We start from the raw sequence: 15,438 nt of genomic DNA, 5'->3' as shown, positions 1-15,438 counted from the left end.
GAACGCCACCACAGGCTCCATCGAGACGATCATTTCGAAAAATGAAACAATCTACGCCCTTATGTTCAGTTTTAAGGAACATTTCAGTTATAACGGCGATATGTACGTTATGAACGCTCAAAAAGTAAAATAGCTCGTCTTCATTATCTTAAAGAGGTCGAGCATTCCAATTCAAAATATTTAATGACTTAAAATTCATTACTGAGTTTAAGTGTCATGACTATGTGGTTAGCAAATTTAGTTCAAGTTTGAATAGCATCAAACTTGGAGTTAGTTTTCAGCATATCAGAAATCATTTTGACTTATGATTTCTGTACCTAAGTCAAAATAATCCAAATTCCCGTTAGAATTATGTTGGCTACAATTTTTATTTCAATTTCTACGAACTCCATTTACTTGCTGAACTTTGTTAGCAGCTTTGAAGAATTTGAAGCTAGTGAGCTGTTTGTACCTACGGGAAATTTGTACCTGGTCGGGAACGTCTCTTTGCGAGTCTTACATTCCCAACAATTTAATTTATGGTTTTCACCACAATTGGAACATAGAAATTTCTTAAGATCTTCCTTCACATGCCAGGCGTACAGGTGACAGCAAGTTACTGGAGAAGACGTTTGAATCAGCCAATGTACGGCATTCTGCCCGACGTCCAATTTGAGGTAAAAATTGAATTTAATGAAGTTTGAAAGTTCCCTGCGAAGAGCATGGAAATCGGAAGTGGTTACCACAAAAGAGGGGACCTTTTCATTCATGGCATCAAGCCGGGAAAGTTCATTATAATTTTTCCTGGATGATGGAGCATTCTCATCATCCGTGAGCATTTAAAATTGATTGCTCAAATGAATTTGATCAAAGGGGGGATCAAGAGATTGCCCTTTTTCTTTTGTGTTTAGGCACCATGGCGGCAGAAAACCGTTTCTCCAAATCGACTTCCATACATATTATTATAATAATCTAAAGGATCGAAGAGGAATTTTCCAAGTCGATGTCCAAGCAGGATTACCTCGGGTAGGGTCCAAACAAGGATCGAAGAGGAATAAGAGTCAAATAAGGTAGAACATTTCCGGGTAATATTTAGCACTGAGCTGTGCTGTTTAAATGTGTTGTAGCTTTTCCTTCAGCAAAAAGCAAATAGATCCGCACGACAAGAGAGCATAGACCTATTGCTTCGTGCATACCTACAGGCGTATATATGAGCTTGTAGTTACTTGTGGAACACTTGGTATAAGGTGAAAGATTTATAACTTTTTGTACAAAGATCAAATCGATGGGGAAATTTGCTCAATGTTTAGATTTTTGTTAAGCAAACGAATAGGATAGTTTCGTTTCCCATGTATTTTCAAAAAAAAAAAAGTATGCCAATAATCACAAAACCAGTAAAACTCGAAAGAACTGCTCATGTAAAAATACTTGAAAACATCGTATTTTAACTGCTTGACAAATTGTAATCTTTGATAATGCATGAAATGGTGCATTAGTTTTTTTTCTTTTAAAAAAAATAAAAATGGCTATTTGAATTCTACCAAAAAGTTTATTAAGTCCGAATAGTATGAAAAAAAAATATCGAAGTGTTTTAAAATCAAAAAATATAACGGTGTACGGAAGGTCGTCGAAAATTAATTTAACTCTGGGTAAGCTAGAAATCATTTGGCCTAATGATCATTCATAATGACGTCAGGATACTTTAGAATTTAGATGACCTAAACTGGTAAAGTACGGCCGAAGGGAGAAGCTTACTGCCCCAAAAGAAATAATGGAATTTTGATGATTCGGGAGGAAATGCTATGAAGCTTTTGTGCGATAATTTATTAGCTAGAGAATGTTCTGAAGAGGAAAAATTATCTAGCCAATAAGTTATCGCACTAAAACTTGATGTTGATATTAGTACACTGAAACCTCCATTTACGAACCAAAACGGGGGTTCGTAAATCGAATTAGTGCGTAAAAAAAAACCTCGTTATTTGGGATTTACTTCGTAAAAAGAAAACTCGTTATTTGGGATTTACTTCGTAAAAAGAGGTTTTTCAAAATATTGTCAAATAACCCACAATATGGGTATTTTTGGAATCGGAGTGATGTGTAGGGACCGGAAATCGATGTCTGACGCCATTTTGAAAACCAAGATGGCGGCTTCCGGTTACATAAAAACAGAAAAATAATGTTAAATAACCCCACAATATGGGTATTTTTGGAATCGGAGTGAAGCCACCATCTTGGATTTCAAAATGGCGTCAGACATCGATTTCCGGTCCCTACACGTCACTCCGATTCCAAAAATACCCATATTGTGGGGTATTTGGCAGAATGTCCAAGTTTTTCTGTAACCGGAAGCCGCCATCTTGGATTTCAAAATGGCGTCAGACATTGATTTCCGGTCCCTACACATCACTCCGATTCCAAAAATACCCATATTGAGGGGTATTTGACAGAATTTCAAAATTATTATGTTACCGGAAGCCGCCATATTGGATTTCAAAATGGCGTCAGATATTGATTTCCGGTCCCTACACGTCACTCCGATTCCAAAAATACCCATATTGTGGGGTTTATGACATAATTTCCATGTTTTTATGCTACCGGAAGCCGCCATCTTGGATTTCAAAATGGCGTCAGACATTGATTTCCGGTCCCTACACGTCACTCCGATTCCAAAAATACCCATATTGTGGGGTATATGACAGAATTTCCATGTTTTTATGCTACCGGAAGCCGCCATCTTGGATTTCAAAATGGCGTCAGACATTGATTTCCGGTCCCTACACGTCACTCCGATTCCAACAATACCCATATTGTGGGGTATTTCACAGTATATCCCAGTTTCCCAAAATCACAAAAAAACTCGTTAGGTATTTGGAATTTACTTCGTAAAAAGAAAACTCGTTATTTGGGATTTACTTCGTAAAAAAAACCTCGTTATTTGGGATTTACTTCGTAAAAAGAGGGACGTAAATTGAATACTGCGTAAAAAAAGACTTCGTAAACGGAGGTTTCAGTGTATAACGTTTCCTCCCAACTCTTAAAAGCGTTAACTTCACGAATGAAGTAATAAAACACTTTGATTGAATATGTTTTGATGTTTCTAAAAATATTGGAAAAAGATATCCAGAATTTCAAAAGTAGTGTTTTCCTATTTTTGTCAAGAAAATTTACGTGTAAAAACATTTTCCTGAGCCATTGTGGCACAAATTTCGACTCAAAAAGCCGCAGTCGACAATTTTGTTTTTTAGAGTACATTTTTTGGATGATGAGATAGAGTGAAAATTTGTTCATGTTATTTTTTTTAGGAATCTAAGGAAAACAAATGATTTTATTGAATTTTTTTATAGGGGAAATGTCAGCTTCGGCAATACCTTAACCTATTATTGTCAGGGGGTATACAAAGTCCTACAGCACTCAACTTTGGCCAATAGATGCTCTAAAACACAATGTATCCACATGCCAAAATTGAGCTCTCAAGGACGTTGTTTACCCCCTGACGATAATAGGTTAAGGTATTGCCGAAGCCAATATTTCCTTCTGCTTCCAACATTTTTAGAAAAAAATCAAATAGTGGCAGAAAAAAAAGTTTTCGGTTAGCTTCCTCTCAACCCATTAGATTGAATATCTCCTAATGTATTACCGCTTCATCTAGGGATGCCACATGCTTTCAAGTATTCTTTAAGAAAAGTCAGAACCCCAAGGGTGCAAAGTTTGTGGCAAGGCTGTGCACACGCACGCTTCTCGGCAACGGGACAGGCGTGCTGTGCTCTGTTATAGCATTGCCTCGTATTTTGCACCAAGGGATACTGACTATTAATATCGAATACCCATTCAACGAGTATAGCATTGCATCATGCATGGGAGCATTTGCTTTAACTTACCATAACCCTACAGCTGAGATTTGAATTTTTCCAAGATTTGCACAGTTGAGACTCAGAAAATGTTTCACTGAATTTCATCACGCAAACAACACTTTGATAAAGATCCCAGTAAAATGTGTGTAAATCTTAGGAAAAACATGCCGAGTTTCAGTAGATAAAGCTAAGAGTGTATGTTCACCACATAAAATCTTAATGAATCAATTTATATTCAACACATCGAGTTTTGTTTTTCGGAAAATTAATTTGACTCAATGAATATCAAGTCATTGGCAATTTGGTTATTAAATCATTTTCAAATATGTTATAACTTCAGTCTACATTTAACTAAACAAACTGAACATTCAAAAATATGTCTTCAATTGTAATCCGCCCAGAAAGCACAATAAGAGCAAGAAGGATAAGATAAAACAAGACCCACCACCAAAGCAAGTTTGTAACCCAGCGTAAGATATGCAGCGATACGCATAAAAACCGAAAACATTCCGAACAACACAACTCACCTGCGTCGGCAGCACAATCAGCGCCACGCAGATCATGATGACCATGTACAGCTGCGAGGGCCAAATGTCCGGCACAAAGTCTCCGTAGCCGACGGTCGAAAAGGTTACCACCACGTAGTAGGTGCTCTGGAACAGATTCAGATGTCGATGACCGGCCCGCTGGAAGTGCTGAATCCCACATACGCTGAAATCCGGAAGGGTTGAATTAGTTACATGTTCAGGCCAATCATCACGTGACAAACCCGGATGGTAATTAGTTCATTCAACCACGCTCGCTCGGCAAAGTGCACATGAAATCGACTGCAAACTGATAGAGTTCCGCAAAACCAAATGGCCCCATTTTGAGCAAGCTCGCTCAGGTTGGTTGTTGAACATATGTAAATGGGCAGGCTGTGAGCGATGAACAAAAGAACCAGTGAACAATATAGAGCTATAGCAGAAGTTCAGCTACATTATTCACTTTTGCAACGGGACCGTGTTCGCCCTCTCAGGAGTGGATGCAACAGGTTGGGGAACCATATTTGCATAAACGGTTGCGCTCAGGAAGGCGGGTGGAGGGGAATTTAAATAAATTTTCCTGAAAATTGTAGCAAGCCATGGCACAGGTGGCGGTGGCGGAAATGAGTAGGTTGTGATTTACACGAACTCTGTCAGAAAGGAGATTTCAGGTTTCAGTAGCCCGAAGTATCGATTTTTATGTTAAACATCCGTCTATGCTTGTGCCGTTTATGGTAATTCTAGCGGAGAAAAACAGAGCAGGAGACACCCGCCGAGTGCTGCTTTCATGTCTCGTCATTGAAACGGGAAACAGCGCGGCGGCAAGCGGATGCGAGCTTGAGACTGTGACGACGGGGAAGGCGACGGTGGCATCCGGAGTTCGTTTTGCGGTTAGTGCACCGTTTTGACATGCCTCTTTTCCGGGCTTGTAGATTGGTTTTTTTGTTTATATCGGTTTTGTTCTTCTGAGGGAACCTTGAGAAACGAGTTTCGGGTGGCAGGAAAGACAAAAACTTTTATAATGACAAAGACTTTGCGAGCGCGGTTGAAAACTTTGCTTGAGAAGGAAGAGTATCGTGTTTCGCGCCACTTACCTGGTGAAAACTAAGCACAGCAAGGTCGCCGACAGGATTGTCAGCTGCTGGGAAAGGGCTGATTGTGACTTTTGCATCGCTCGGTGGAGGTCATTCTGAAGAGAAAAAAAAAAGATAAAAGGTGATGCCGGTGGATTGAACGTGGTCGCAGATTTCGGTGAATGATCAAGCGCCTCCATGATTGAATGCGCGCTGCCGGTGGAGAGTTCAATTTACAAGCGACGAACCTCGATTTAATGGGTTTGGCAGATTGTATGAATGTGGTTCCATTTAGCTTTGATCCGATGGTCTAACCGGTTAAGCCAAGGTATTACCAAGCCGAGATCGATTTGCGGTTGGAATTTTTTTCGGCTCACACATACATTGATGAAAATTTAGGTGCTCTGAGACTGACATATGGGTCATTCCAGCTCAAGTCATTCCAGCGTTAACAGTTAACTCATTCATCGAAAGCTCTCAATTAATAACTGTGGAAGTGCATCTAGAACAATATGTTGCCACTTTTAGGACCACAATTAAATTATGGACAGAAGTAAATAAATGAGCTAGTTATGATTTCATATAATGAGAATCCTGCCCAGAACATGTCTATACAGGGCCGGAAAAAGGGCCTATCTGCTTTGACCGATTCTCTTAATCTCACTGGATAACCACGGCTATGCAAACAGTTTTCGTGCTAATTTTGCCACATAGATTGACAAAGGAGGTTTTTATCTATCGTTCATATCGTCAAATACAACAGGGAATGTTGTTGCAGCTGAGTTATTACGAAAGAGAAAGTCTATGAAGAGAATCGATCAAAGCAGATAGGCCCTTTTTCCAGCTCTGTATAGATGTGAAAAATAACATAAAAATATGATTGTGCCATCAGCGTGAAGGAATTCAAGAAAAAATAAAAATATATTAAATAGCATTGATTTTTCACCAGAAGAGCTCAAAACTACCTCTCACTCATCTGGCCATATCTCAAAAACTATTTGTCCAAATCATTTGCCCTTGGAAACACATAAAGTAGAAAAGTTTTCCAAAGTGTGGTGAAAATTTGAGCCCAAAATGTTAAGAAATAAAAAACCCCGCCCATGGTGAAAATATGCCATTTTTTGACAATTTGGATACCTGCCGGTAAGCAGCCTGTTTACTGTAGTTACTATAACAAAAACAATTGTGATACAAACAACAGCTGTCAATACTATGAGCCACGCATCATTGTAGACGAAGTAGTTTTTCACGTTTAATTGTGTTTGTTTACCAAATTAATTATCCGTCTGTGCCGATTTCAATCACGGAGTGTCGTAGTTGTGTATAAAAGCTGAAGTTTTCGTCGTGAATTTTTGATTGGAAGTGATTTTGGGCTTTTTTATGTGCCAACGTAGTGAAGTGTTCTTTGTGTATTGTTTGATTCCTCCGACGCGCCATTCATCTAACCTCCACGTCGATTTTTCCGAGAAAAGTGCCATCTGCCCGCGAGAGTAGCGGACAATCGTTTTCATAGCAGTATTCATACCCACACGTACCACTACATCGACTCGTGAAGCCCGTGAAGAATAGCCAAAGGCGTAACACATCATACACCATACACCAGACAAACATAGCTTCAAGTCATGGAGAATTGCAACGTATGCAACAAAACGTTAAGCTCAAGCAAGTTGATAGTTTGCAGTGGATCATGCAACCGGCGATACCATCCAAGCTGTGTAGGAGTGAACAGAAGTCATCTTGCGTCATGGTCTGCTCAAGTGGGACTCCTATGGTTCTGTCAGGCTTGTCGACTGAACTTCGAGCCTGCTGTTTATGACCGTGACAAGATCATCATGAAGGCATTACGTGAGCTTCTCATCAGGATGGATTCGATGGACACAAGACTGGGAAACTATGGAGAGAATCTTCGAACCATTAACGGAATTCTTTTTGACCAGAAGAAAAGAGCATCCAACCTTTCGTTGGATCAAGCCGCCTTTCACAGGACAATCGATCAACTCACACTTGATGATTCGGTTGATCCTCTCGATCGTTCCAGATCATGCGATGATACCTCTTTCTTCGAGGTTCTCGATGATATTAACAGTACCATTCATCAACCAGCTGACAAATTCATCGTTGGTAACAAACGTGTGCAAATCGTATGTGGAAATTCCAAAAGCACCTCGTCTCAACAATCAAATCTGAAGTCCACCGACACCGGTGCCACTGCTAACGCCACTGCTGAATCGAGACCAGTTACATCTGCTAATCCTCCCAAACAACAAACCTGATGAACTCCACTTCAATTACACCTCAGCAACAAACCACTGGGCAACCTGGATCATTATCCGTATCAACCGGCTTCAATTCACTCAAGGTTGCTCGAAAAGAGCCTCAGCTGAAAATTGACGAACACCAAGTTGCATACTACGTGACATCTTGCGCACCAGATCAAACCGAAGTAGCTATTCGGGATCACATCTGTGATATTACCAACGTCGACCCCTCCATGGTGAAAGTAGTAAAGCTAATTCCCAGGGGTAAGGATCAGCGTGACCTAACATTTGTGTCCTTCAAAGCCACTGTACCAAGGAACGCTCAAACCGTCGTTGAGGATACATGGTACTGGCCAGAAGGAGTCGAAATCCGAACCTTCGAATCTCGTGAAAAAAACTACTCGAGCTCGCGATCATCAGGAAACACTTGATTGACAAGCAACGTGTTATCGCTGCACACACCTGTACCAATACTTACAAGCTGCTCACATCGGACGTCGTCGTACTCAATGTTCCTGTCAATCCTGAACGCACTGCCTGTCACCTTATGGAAGCCCCTAAGCCTATCAACCCAGTCGCGCTTGCTGGTTCCTGTCATCTTAGCCGTTCTGGACCTGCGGTCGAAAATGGTGATGGGGGCTTCCAACCTCCTTTTTCAGGCAAGTATGTGTTCGATAGAATCATTCCATTGCCTGATGACTTTTCGTGTTCCAGCACAGCATTTCGCCTCTCCCATTTCATCAAAGCTTATCATCACACGAATAAACTCTCCAAACCAGAATGCACGGCCTGTTGCCTAATGGAAGCCCCTGATCCACTCGACTCAGTCGCGCTTGCTGGTTGCTGCCATCGTAGACGTTCTGGCCCTGCAGTTGAGCTTGGTGACGGGGTCTTCCAACCTTCCACTTCAGAAGGATTGCAAGAACACTGCATCTTGCCTTCGCCTGACGAAATTGGATGCAGACACGGCGAACCTAGTGAATGTTCTACTCCATGCATCGATGACATCTCTAATGGCCTATCACCGATACCAGAACGCACTGCCTATTGCGTTATGGAAGCCCCTAGCCCTCTTGACCCAGTCGTGCTTGCTAGTTCCAGTCGCCTCAGTCGTTCTGGCCCTGTGGTTGAGAGTGGTGACGGGGTCTTCCAACCTCCTGACACTGGCAAGTATGCGTTTAATAGAACTGTTCCATTGCCTGATGTGCCTGCATGTTCCAGCTCAGCAACTCGCCACTCTGATTATCTCCACCAAAACTTGCGAATCTACTACCAGAACGTGCGTGGACTAAGGACAAAAATTGACGACTTCTACCTGGCTGTTGGCGAAAAAGAATACGATGTCATTGTTTTGACGGAAACGTGGCTTGACGAGTGCATCTTTTCATCGCAGCTATTCGGGAATAATTTTTCTGTCTTTAGAACTGACCGCCAACCACTCAACAGTAAAAAAATCGAGGAGGTGTAGTTCTCATAGCTTTTTCATTTATTCGACTTCAACGTACCGGTGTCCACGCTGCAACGACGGTTTACTGACCATTTTCGTAATACTTGACTAAATTTGTGTAATTTTATCTATGTATATTTGTATGAACCCTACATTATGTTATTCATTAAGACAAAAAAGTGTCAGATGAATTATATCAAATAATAATAATAAATAATAATAATAATAATAAAATGTGGGTACACCTATAAGAATCCACATTAAAAAACTTTCAAATTGACGTTCGAAGATCACGAATAGCTTATTTGGTTGTGGAGTAATGTCTTCTGAAAGCTTAAATTTTTAAAAATCTCGAAAATCCTGGGTTGTAGCCCAGAAGGATCTGGGCACTTATAGAACCAAATAAAAAAGGCATTTGTTCATAATGCCAAAATAAGCGTTTTGGCCAATTTTGGCTAAAATCGGTGACATCGACCACAGGTAGTGTACCCACTTGAGTTGGAATGACCCATATACAAGCGTCAATTTTGACATAAAATTAAGTGATAATAGACGCGAAATTCAGCTCAATCAAACGTACTTTCAAACTTTTCAGTATCGGAGCACTTAATTTTACATTACACATTTGTTTACGTCTCATCCTCTATGTCAAAGATGAATTCCGTCACGTGTTAGGTATTTCTAAGTGTGTAGATTAATGCATTGGCTGGATTAGGAAGCTCTTAACGCTAAGTAAGACTAAGTTGAGAGCCAGAACACATTAGAAGCGTTAAAAGCCAAGAAGTATCAAGTCAATATAATTTTATTCTGTTGACATTTTGAATGATAAAAATCGGTCGCAACTTTCTTTTAAAAATTGTTTTTTTTTTCTTCAAATCATAGCCATGAATTAATGAAGTTTGTAGTATCTACACATTTATCGACTAAAATTAGACAGGTAAGGGACTAGAAAAGAGGGGGTTAGTCGTGGGAAACAGGGAAGAAAAATAAGTAGCAGGGGAGATCAGGGGGCGGTGTCAGTAGGTTGACTTTTCCTGCTGAAATATTACAAAATATTATTATTAATTATCTTTTATTTTCAGTAAATAACTAACAGTAAATTGAAACAAAGCCGGCCTGTTGCTAAATTACATATAGCAACAAGCCTGCTTTAGAGTGTTCACTCGGCTGTCGAAAGATGCAGACCACTCTTAATGTGTTTCACGCGATCGTCTGTTTTCTCGGCAGCAACCATTGTGTGGTTCTCCTCATTGTTCTTCATCAGCAGTTCTTTCAGTCGATGCGTCGTTGACTTTGGAAAGCAACCGTTTCGTGATGAATGTGTGAGTGCTGACCACGTTTTGCGTCCATTGCTGCAATGGGAGCGCTCTTGGCGCCCCGTTGGCGAATCTGCCATACATGGAAACCACTGGAAGCGGCTCCCGTTCTGGTGGAGGAGGCTTATTGGATAGCGGAAGAAAAAATGTTTATTGTTGTGTACCTTTTGCAAGAGGTAAGTCCCTCAGCACATTGTGCCGACATTAGATTCGATACAGCTTGGGCACATCCATCGGCACACCTTCGGGATACCTTCGGCACAATCTAGTAGTCATTAGGTTGTTGTAAATTAAATGGGAGCCCTGCTGAATAACTGTCATTGAAGTTGTTCACAACATTACGTGCTGTTTGACTGTATATTCAGAAACATTCTCTTATTGAATAAACCAGAGGAACTCAGACCAGCAGTTCACTTCTATACAGAGCTGGAAAAGGACCTATCTGCTATTTTGCCACATAGCATGATAAAGGAGGGTTTCATCTATCGTCCAAATCATCAAATGTAACAAGGAATGTTGTTACAGCTGAGTTATTATCGAAAGAGAAAGTCATCAAAGCAGATAGGCCCTTTTTCAGCTCTGTATAGACTTATAGATCTGAATACGAAATGTAGGTTCTGGAGTGGGCTCAAGAGAAAGAGACAGTTATTCAGACCCCATCAGCACCCTTAATTCAAATAATGATGCAACTCACACAAAACAAACTATAGAAGTCTATTCATCATCCTCTAAAGTCGGTCTTCATCAATGTTCCCCACCGGTTCCATATCTTTCCAGCCGCTGATAGACCATTGTTTTTCCACAAAAAGGTTTCTGGTCTGCCTTTGAGGGCATTATAAAACCCTAAAACACAGGACTTTTTTCATCCTATGAACATAAAATACCTAAACCCGCCACTTCCCGCGTCATCCTCAATCCGATTTATCCTTGCGATTTCAAACCAAAATATTCAAGGTGTCAGAAATACCGGGTTGCCGCGATGAGTATTTTACAAACAATCGCAGCTTGCTCTATGACCGGCATAATCGGCACACCTGCGGCACACTGACAAAAAAGATGACCGAAGATTGGTGTGCGGAGTGACCTACCCCTTGACCTTTTGACTATAGTTTTAAGATGTATTGTATAGTGAACAAGAATCCTCGGCTCTGTAAAGTTAATTCGGTTGAGCCTTATTGGTTTCAATTTAACGTATTTGTTTTTGTTTTTGAATTTGAATAGTTTAATCGGGATCGGCTTGTGGTATCCAATCCGATACACACGCACTCGGTTATAAAAGTGCAAAAATGAAACCAAGAAATCACGAAGAAAATCAGGACATAGTTTGTGTATTATGCCTAAAGAAGACCAATTTACGAAAATTAACTGAAAAATCAATTTGTCTAATCAAACAACGTTATCTGTTGGAAATCGGAAAGCAAAAAGTTGATATTAACCGAAAAAAATTGTAGGGTAGGTGTACCAGTTATGACCATACGTTCCTATTATGGTGTGTTCCAGTTATGGCATATGGAATTCCATAGGCCATAATTGGAACACACCATAATAGGAACGTATAGCCATAACTGGTACATCTACCCTACTGATTGCAAAATAATTAAATTCATTTTGATTGTGTGTAAAAACTAGCATTGGGCGATCTTGAGGCAATAATCGATGTTAGTGAAACGATTCTTTTTTTTTTTTTTTTTAATCGATTTACCGATTTAATCAATCATTTTGAATCGATTCATTTTTCAAAATGCCACAGAAATGTTTCAAATATAACGGATCATAGGAAAGATCGTGCAAATTAACACCTAGTTCAGTCAAAAAGATCTATAATCATCTCTGGAGCCCCATACTTTCTCTTTCTCGTTCTTGCCTACTGAACTGTCACCCTGGTTGATTGTCAGAATTCATATTCAAGGCAAGTGATGTGCAAAGGTGAAGGCAAAAAATCAATATTAAATTGCAAATGCAAATGCACTGAAATTTTCTTTTTGGATCGAAACAAAAATCGATCCAGTCGATTTTTGTCGTGATTGAGATCGATTCAAAAAATCGATCAATCAAATCAATAGAATCGATCTTTTGTGTTTCGACCCAAGATCGCCCATTGCTAGACATACCAACATGACACGTTTTTTAGAGCTATATTTGTGTAAAAAGAAAATAATCATTTTGGATTTGATCCAAGGGGTTGGTCACTCTACACAATGTGCCAAAATCAAACTTGGTCACACCCGGGCGTAGTCATTGGCTCTGTTTGGCACGCATGGTTACAATTTCACAATGTAAGTTACTGGCAACACTGAACTTTTTCTGCGCCTGTGCAGTGTGCATGTGTCAAAATTTGTTATTGATGTTGCCACAATACAATTCAATTTTTACAAACCACAACCGTGAATCTCCATCAAGTCCCTTTAGTGATTCTCCAAAATCGAATTAAATTCCACAAAGTACAGTCAGCGCACATCCTATTGCTTTTCCGAAGAAGTAGGTACATGAAAAAATCAAGGCAATCGCTTGCATAGCAAAGCAAGATCACTCAATCAATCTCAACATTACCAGCTTCAGCTCCGTTATTAATTTCGTTACTCAGATTCCCGTGTAAAGAGAGAGAAATGCACGTCCCACAAGTGGTTCTGGTCAACCTTGAGCCGGGAACTATGGATATGGTCCGAGCGGAACCATTAGGACAGCTGTTCCGACCGAATAAGTTCGTTTTCGGACAGTCCGGTGCTGGTAACAACTGGGTCAAACGACACTACATCAAGGGTGCCAAACTGGTGGATTCTGTGCTGGATGTTGTCCGTAAGGAATCCGAGGGTTGCGATTGCCTGCAGGGCTTTCTGCTTACGCACTCGCTCGACGGTGAAACTGGCTCAGGTAAATTTTAAATCTTTTGTAACGTTGGCGGAATTCAGTTGCAAAAATACCTTCCTCGATACTGATCTCGAAGATTCGAGAAGAATACCCAGATCGTATCATGAACCCGTTCTCCGTCGATCCATCGCACAAAGTCTCCCCCACCGCCGTAGAGCCAATGGATTGGGCGATCTTCTTTGACGGATCGATCTTATGTTTGGCTCAAGGGGTTGGTCACTCTACACAGCAAAAAAAAATGTAATATCGATCAATGTAATTCAAGCTGATGTACGAAATAATGATGTAATAGCAAAAAGCAGATACAATATTACATCAATGGATGTAATTTTGTTCGCAAAATCGATGTACATCGTACAACGTAATATTACACAACCGATGGATTGACCTGGTTGCAGCAGTTTGGATGTAATATTCAACAACTTTTTTTTCTGTGTATACAGTGTGCCAAAATCAAACTTGGGCACCCCCGGGCGTCGTCATTGACGCTGTTTGGCACCCATGGTTACAATTTTTATGATATTTAAAGTTACTGGCAACACTGAACTTTTTCTGCGCTTCAGTGTGCATGTGTCAAAATGTGTTATTGATGTTGCCATAATATAATCAAATTATTTTCAAAACAACCGTGAATCTCCACCAAGGCTCGCCATGGACTCTCAAAATCGTTACACCCGTGACGGCAGTCGCATCCACATTTCCTCCCAGACGAAGAACAGATGACAGCGGTATCTTGACCTGACCGAGGTTTCCGGCCACGGCTAAACGAACTAGCGATGCAGCTCTCACGGCTGCGGCTGCTTCCAAATCTGCTGCTGGTCCGTCATTTTTTTTTATGAATTTTAGAGGAGACAGACCAACAGAAGGAACAGCAGCAGCAGCAACTAAAGCAGAAGCAGCATAGGAAGCAGCCGCAGCCGTGGGAGCTGAATCGCTAATTCGTGTAGCCCTGGCAGACGCTGGAAATCTCGGGCCGGTCACGACAAGCGGTGCTTGAGTTTCAACCAAACAAAAACTATACCATCTGACCATTCGAACTGCTCGAATACATCCATTGTCACCGCTACTACACCACCAGCACTTCATGATGGCGTTCACCGCCAGGGCTGCGCTTGGGAACTCCAGCAATCCGGAGGAGGAAATTTCCGATATCAGCTGGAAAATTCGCACTTGCGACGGGTGGCAGTCCTTGATGGTGAATGCAATCAGCAGCAGATCCTCGGACGGCATACGGGTGGGGTATTGAAGAAGTGGAGAATGCGATTTTTGCTGGCCTGGGAAGTGATTGTTCTTGGAGGCGTTGTAGACCTTGAAGCTGATCGAATTGTGCGGCAGGGTGTACGTTCGACTGGTTCGACAGCGATGGCGTTCCCATCTAGACCATGGCGGCACCCTCTTTGGTCTTCAGGAACTTTATTCTGACAACATGTCCATACAGGAAGGACAGATTGAACTGCTTATCGGTGTTAGCTGTGTTGTTATCGAGTCCGTAGACCATCATCACTGCGCCCTATTGCTGTGCGGGTTGAATAAAGTTGACTGGTCCGTTTCGGGTCAGCGGTGCGTCCTTCATCAGTCCGACGTGTGTTCCGGCCGGTGTTGGTTTCCAGTTCTCCGACGGATGATACTCGGGCGGTGACAAATTCGGTGCAAATCCTCCGCTGGCTCCCAGAAGGACTGGTTGACTAATGATTGACGTTCGTTGTGCGGGGTCGGCCTTCCGCCAAAGATGGATGTTTTTGAAAACATTGAAAATCAAAACAAAAACAAGAGCTGTTAAATACCGGGTTGCCAAAGAAGGCATTATTCACAAGCAAACAAAAGTCAGTGCAATTACTTCTTCTACTTCATGGCACTGCTGATACAGCTGCGGCACACTGAAATACACTGAGAAAAATGTTGGCGCAAAGTAAGTGTGTAGAGTGACCACCCCTTGGTTTGGCTCTAGAATCGATCCACTGATTAAATCGGTACCAAAGAATCGATCTTTGGTAGATCGATCTTTTGATGTTATTTTAATACTCTTGTTTACGTTGGTATCATAAGATTTTTTTCCTTTTTAATATTCAATTAAATGTTGTCGTTACGGTAAGGAGCAACCCTAATAAAAATACCATAAACA

General features: G+C 41.1%; 1 protein-coding gene across 1 annotated transcript in view; it reads right to left on the bottom strand.

Annotated features, from left to right (window-relative positions):
- SLO2 (slowpoke 2) overlaps positions 1-15,438 on the bottom strand; it is a 566,463-nt gene that overhangs the window by 108,551 nt on the left and 442,474 nt on the right. Inside the window, exons 7-8 of the mRNA XM_065236869.1 lie at positions 5,449-5,543; positions 4,358-4,541 (exon numbers count right to left, since the gene is read on the bottom strand). Of these exons, the coding sequence (XP_065092941.1) occupies positions 4,358-4,541; positions 5,449-5,543 (279 nt within the window). The remainder of the gene's footprint in view (positions 1-4,357; positions 4,542-5,448; positions 5,544-15,438) is intronic.

This window comes from Ochlerotatus camptorhynchus, unplaced genomic scaffold (assembly GCF_037179485.1).
Source record: "Ochlerotatus camptorhynchus isolate MF236.1 unplaced genomic scaffold, CSIRO-AGI_Acam_v1.1 ptg000577l, whole genome shotgun sequence".
NCBI lineage: Eukaryota > Metazoa > Arthropoda > Insecta > Diptera > Culicidae > Ochlerotatus > Ochlerotatus camptorhynchus.
Note: the sequence above shows the minus strand (reverse complement) of the source record. Positions and strands in the feature narration are given on the sequence as shown.